Source organism: Oncorhynchus nerka, linkage group LG13 (assembly GCF_034236695.1).
Source record: "Oncorhynchus nerka isolate Pitt River linkage group LG13, Oner_Uvic_2.0, whole genome shotgun sequence".
NCBI lineage: Eukaryota > Metazoa > Chordata > Actinopteri > Salmoniformes > Salmonidae > Oncorhynchus > Oncorhynchus nerka.
In genome coordinates, this window is record NC_088408.1 from 16,437,832 (window position 1) to 16,444,233 (window position 6,402).

General features: G+C 42.4%; 1 protein-coding gene across 1 annotated transcript; it reads right to left on the minus strand.

The window, feature by feature from the left end:
- Positions 1-1,048: 1,048 nt before the first annotated feature.
- Positions 1,049-5,071, minus strand: LOC115140447 (fos-related antigen 2-like). The gene is made up of 4 exons (XM_029678778.2): positions 4,530-5,071; positions 4,000-4,245; positions 3,032-3,139; positions 1,049-2,909 (listed from the first exon to the last, which is right to left on the minus strand). Exons 1-4 carry the CDS (start codon positions 4,641-4,643, stop codon positions 2,355-2,357), a joined length of 1,023 nt encoding a protein of 340 aa, XP_029534638.1. The 5' UTR covers positions 4,644-5,071; the 3' UTR covers positions 1,049-2,354.
- Positions 5,072-6,402: the final 1,331 nt, after the last annotated feature.

A 6,402-nucleotide genomic window follows, 5' to 3' on the forward strand; every position in this document is an offset into this window, starting at 1 on the left:
TCCACAAGTCTAGTTCATCCTTGGGAGCAATTTCCAAATGACATGAAGGTACCACGTTCATCTGTACAAACAATAGTGTGCAAGTATAAACACCATGGGACCACTCAGCCGTCATACCGCTCAGGAAGAAGACGTGTTCTGTCTCTTAGATATGAACCTACTTTGGTGCGAAAAGTGCAAATCATTCCCAGAACATCAAATGACCTTGTGAAGATGCTGGAGGAAACAGGTACACAAGTATCTATATCCACAGTAAACGAGCCCTATATCGACATAACCTGAAAGGTCGCTCAGCAAGGAACAAGCCACTGCTCCAAAACAGCCATAAAAAAGCCAGACTACGGTTTGCAACTGGACATTGGGACAAAGACTGTACTTTTTGGAGAAATGTCCTCTGGTCTGATGAAACAAAAGTTCAACTGTAAGGTCATAATGACCCTTGTCATGTTTGGAGGAAAAAGGGGGAGGCTTGAAAGCTGAAGAACACCATCCCAACTGTGAAGCACGGGGGTGGCAGCATCATGTTGTAGGGGTGATTTGCTGCAGGAGGGACTGGTGCACTTCACAAAATAGATGGCTTCATGAGGAAGGAAAATTATGTGGATATATTGAAGCAACATCTCAAGACATCAGTCAGGAAGTTAAAACTTGGTTGCAAATGGGTCTTCCAAATGGACAATGACCCCAAGCATACTTCCAAAGTTGTGGCAAAATGACTTAAGGACAACAAAGTCAAGGTATTGGAGTGGCCATCACAAAGCCCTGACCTCAATCCTACAGAACATTTGTGCAGAACTGAAAAAGCGTGTGCGAGCAAGGAGGCCTACAAACCTGACTCAGTTACACCAGCTCTGTCAGGCGGAATGGGCAAAAATTCACCCAACGTATTGTGGAAAGCTTGTGGAAGGCTACCTGAAATGTTTGACCCAAGTTAAAGAATTTAAAGGCAATGCTATCAAATACTAATTGAGTGTATATATATATTATGATCATACTGCCAGCAATTCATATTTTAAAATATGTTTCTCACAGCAAACTATACAACAAATACTCTTCCTATTAATTTATTGTACTGCCTCGAATAATACATTGAAACCTAATGAAAACCGTCAAGAATGAATAACACACAATATGAGATAAATATAAAGGTCAACATTATAGCAAATAATTGTGGATGACAATATTGCTTTGACACTTCTACCTCAGATGTATGGTAAGTAATGTTTGCATTGTGTTCATATCACATTTGATTGTAGAAAATTTTTCAGTGTTGTCGTGACAACCCATTATTCCAACTTAAAATCATAAAATGGCTTCTACATACAGATTGGCTTTAATAAATGGCACAGCAATTAAATAATTAAATACTAAACAGAACTAGTGGTTAATAAATATTTGCCATTGTGATTTACAGTAGTGCTTTACAGTTGTGCCAAGGCAATGTCTTGCACCGCCATCTAGCGTCTAACAAACCAAACTACCAGTCAACCGATTTTCACTATGAAAATGGATATGATTGAAGTATTGACAAGAGCCAAACTTGTAAAGGAATTGTGATGTTAATTTCTGATTAACAAAGAATATCTAGTTAAACCTTTATCTTCCTCTTACAAGGGAAGAATCCTCTCCAGAGCTCAGTAAAATACACATGTCAAAAACCTTTAGATACTTGACAGTATACTATAGCCTAGTCTGTGCTTGAGAAAGTGCTCTATTCGATCAGAACTGCTTTAGTGACATCAGCATTGCGGTTGTTTTGGTGGTGTCAGAGGTGGAACTGCTGTTAGGGCTGTCAAATCCACAAGTGGCTCCAGACATTATACCTAAAGCGGATATTGCCATTGGCTTCACAGTCACATTAACAGAAATCCCATGCTGCCTTGTTCCAAGATGGAACACTGGAATGTGAGATGGAATCTACACATCAATTAGGCTGATAGAAATCCTCTTTATATTTTAATTATTTTTCAAATGGAGCGTAATTATTTATATATAGGCTACACTTTCTCGCTCTGAACTTCCAAAGCGAGTGGGGACAGATATGGATTCTTGACAATGATTGCAAGAGCAGCTACTCACCGATATCACGGCTCCAACGCAGTTCCACTCCTGACAGCAAAAACATTTGTTATTCGTGTGTCTGCTATCACAGTTTAACAATCGATCTGATTGAATCTAGGCCTTAGCATGGAGTTTGTACTTTTGGGACAATTCCATTAGTTCCATTGTACCAGGCAGACCAAATCAGTTGCTGGTCAAGTATTTCAAAGAATAGCATCTGAACATGCCATAGTGATTAAAGTACAGTATAGCGCTGTACATTATATTTGTCCACTTTACTGTAAATCATTGCCCTACAGAGTCAACAAGTTGGGGGAGAATCGTGGTCCCAGTAGTCCATCCTCAAGACTCATGTCACTACCAGGGAGAGGCTTGGAGAGCAAGTTGTTGGGAAGGGCCTCTTCCCGGAATGACCTATCCTGCCCACCCAGGCTGGGGTGATGGTGAGACAGCATGGGACAGGATAGATCCACCAAACGGGCTGGGCTGCAGCTCACCATGGACGGGATGGTGAAGCTGTCAACACTGGGACAGTACTCTTCTACATGGCGAAAGGTGGGTTTGATGGTGCAGTGTTCATGGTGGTGAAAGGAGAACAGCATCTCCTCCTGAGGCTCCTGCTTTATCGCGGGAGGGGGGCTCAGGGGTTTGGCCAGGGGGGAGGTGGCTGTGGGGTACATGGTCGGGGCAGGAGGGGGCAGTGGCTGGGCATGGGGATGGCCATCACAGCCCAGTAGACACACTGGGGCATGCGACACTAGCATGCGCTCCAGCTTCTCTCTCTCCTCCTGGAGCCTCTCAACCTGGGTCTTCAAGCAGGCCTGCTCTCTCTCCAGTTCATCAGTCTCCTTATAGGACAGACAACAGAGTTCATAGTTCATAACCATCAACATCCATCTATACTTACAAAACCGTAGGTAGGTAGAGCTACAGTATTGACTGACTGGTCATTCTCTCTGTTTGGACTCACTCCTTGCAGTTGGTCGGTCAGCTCCTTCCTGTGGTTGCGACACTTGGCAGCAGCCAGCTTGTTCCTTTCTCTCCTCAACCTTCTCCTCTCCTCTTCAGCTAGGTTCAACTGTTGATGAAAAACAGTGAGAAACAGTGAGAAACAGCATTCGGCTGGATATGTCATTCATTTGAATAAAAACGGTCAACTCTAACATGAGAGATACTATAGACCAGTGGTTCCCAAACCTTTTCATTCGGGGCCCCCCTTCCAGCATCTATTTCTATAGGCACAAGCACTGTTCATGACACAAACTGTTCACACTCCTTGTTGGTGGAGAGAATTTTGCTGGTTGTAAGCTTATTTCCTGCAAATCTACACATTTTGCCATGCTTAATGTGTATGCATGTGATATTTCAGTGAAAAAAAATGTACAACAATATATATGGGTTAAAAACCTAAATAAAAAAACATTAGCTGGTTAATCTGGTCATTTCTGACAAATGACAATTTTTAGTTTTACCTTTATTTTACTAGGCAAGTCAGTTAAGAACAAATTCTTATTTTCAATGACGGCCTAGGAACAGTGGGCAGGGGTAGTACCTTGTCAGCTCGGGGATTTGAACTTGCAACCTTTCGGTTACTAGTCCAACGCTCTAACCACTAGGCTACCCTGTAGCCCTGGGGAACTGACAAGAGGAACTGATGATGCACTACCCAATTTAGAAATTGCACCATGTACATTCTAATATTAATAACGTCCCAAAAAAGTTTAAAGCTGTACTGAGTTGGGAACCACTGCTATAGGCTACTTACAGAAATAAAATATATTGCAGTATGAATACATTGATATTTTGATCTACTGTGAAAAACTGTATATTGCAATAACAGTATTTTATCATTATTATATCCACAATTTTAACAACATATCCATATCCCTTAGTCAAAGCCTCTCGGCCTTCCTGTACAGTGTCTTTGCTTACTGTTACCTGATCACTACGCCTGCTCCTTCCATGCGTGTTGCCCACTGTCCGTATTACCCCGAGCCTTGTGTGGCTCCCAGGCCCCAGGCTACTGCTGATGTCCAGGGGCTGGTAGGGGTGAGAGGGTAGGCAGTGGCCAGGCTTGGAGGCTAGAATGGCTGGCTGGATCATCCACTGCAGCTCCTGACTGGACGTGATGGCATTGATGGTGGGGACGAAGGAACTGCTGGGTAGCTGCATTTTGACAGGATACTGGCAAGGGAGAGAAAAATAACAATTGAAACACAGTAGGCTACATGAGCTTTTGCATTATAAAGTGGTAGGCTATGGCTGCTTCAGTCTTAGCTTGTTTCCAAGTAGTACTACTCAATAATGAAATTGTTGCCTCAGCCTATTTACCTTGCCTACACTTCATTTCCATTTGATCATAATTAACCAACCAATCAATATAGCCTATATATGGTCTTTTTTTCACAAAGTAGGCTATTTGAAGCAAACGTGTAATTTTTATTTATGTAGAATATGCATACGAATACCTGTTGGGATTTTGAGGATGCCCAACTATTGATGGCGTCGGAGGAGAGCTCGAGCTGACTCCTTTTCCCGCCACGGAGAGTGTTCTCGTGGTCCGCGGAGTGGTTCAGATGCATGGTCCGTGTGTTCCGCGAGCCAACAAACACTCAGAATGCAGTGGACAAAACTCTAATTATTTAGTCGCCGTTTACTAGTACCAATTAAATAGTTAATTTGTCAATAGAAAGACTATATTTAATGAAGTGATGCTGTTGAAATCTATCGTTCTGCCTGGACGAGCACGTCATCATCCAGGCGCACCGTGAGACGGAGGTAGCTGCGACTGTGAAGACTGAAACTTATTTATAGCCAAATGGGATAAATTCTAGATCCGGTACCTCGGTGATAATACAATGTCTGAAAAACTCTTTAACACATCATGGAAATTGCAAATATGGTCAACTGATTCCATGTATGCCATGTGGTGATTTTAAAAAGGTCTTGCTGACGCAGGCATCCAAAAAAAGGACAATTGCCGTCAGAGCTGAAGTGTGTGGGTAGCTACCACGGTTTTAATTGACGTCACATACAAGAGTGTTTCCGTCCAGCGCTGCAGAGATGAGAGCTGTAGGCTTAGCTTCTTCGGGCTTCAGATAAAACAACATGTCGCTCAGGAAACAGGAAACCGCGAATGAATTGTGAAATCAGAGTAAAAGATCTGGACAGAAGCAAGCGGATGTAAGCAGAGGTTGGATGTGGTTATTGCCATATAACTGCTGTATTTAAGCACACATATTTTATTTATTCTCTCTAGGACTTTTTCAGCTGGACCTCAAGGCAGACTTCTTTTATATGTCCGTCTCCCTCATTATGTAAAGTGGATGAGCTTTAATTTACTGCAGTCTTTTGTCCTCTCCCTTCGGCATTTAGCCGCCCCTCACAACAGACTGAGATGGTCTGCATTGTGTTGTCCAGAGGAACAGTAGATAAGAAACCTAATTAAATATTGATTGATAGAAGAGTGTTGAAAAAAAATTGAATATAAAAACTATAGAAAAATTGAAGTCAGAATTTCTATGTAAAGGAGAAAAGTGATTCCCCCTGTGTGTGTGTGCGTGTGTGTGTGGTGTTTAGCCTTTCTCTTTCTGACCACAATTACACCTATTGGGATGGTGTGTGTATGCATTCATTCTGAGCTCACCAGACCCTCTGCTCAACTCTGGGCGTTATGTGTGATTAACATGCTCCTCTTTTCAGAGCGGACAATGGCAGGGCACAGGGTATATCCGTGGAGGGTCTTAATCCCTGGCTGCTGTTCCTGTAAGTATTTAAGGAGAACATGGTGTTCCAAGAGTCTTGTCCACAGCACACCGTGTCTCACATTATTCATAGGCCACAACATATGTTTTCATCAGTGGAGACCTAAATCCCTCGCAGCCAACTTGGCATCTGCATTTATACAATGCATTTGGAAAGTATTCAGACCCCTTGACGTTTTCCATATTTTGTTCCATTACAGCCTTATTCTAAAATTTATTAAAATGTTTTTTTTTTGTCCTCATCAATCTTCACATAATGAGAGAAAAAACAGCAAAAAAAAATAATTTTGGAAAATGTATTAAAAATAAAAAACTGAAATGTTACTGAGGAGTGGCTTCTGTCTGGCCACTCTACCATAAAGGCCTGATTTGTGAAGTGCTGCAGAGATGGTTGTCCTTCTGGAAGATTCTCCCATCTCCACAAAGGAACGCTGGAGCTCTGTCAGTGACCATTGGGTTCTTGTTCACGTCCCTGACCAATGCCCTTCTCCCCCGATTGCTCATCTTGGCCGGGCGGACAGCTCTATGAAGTCTTGGTGGTTATAAACTTCTTCCATTTCAGAATGATGGAGGCCAC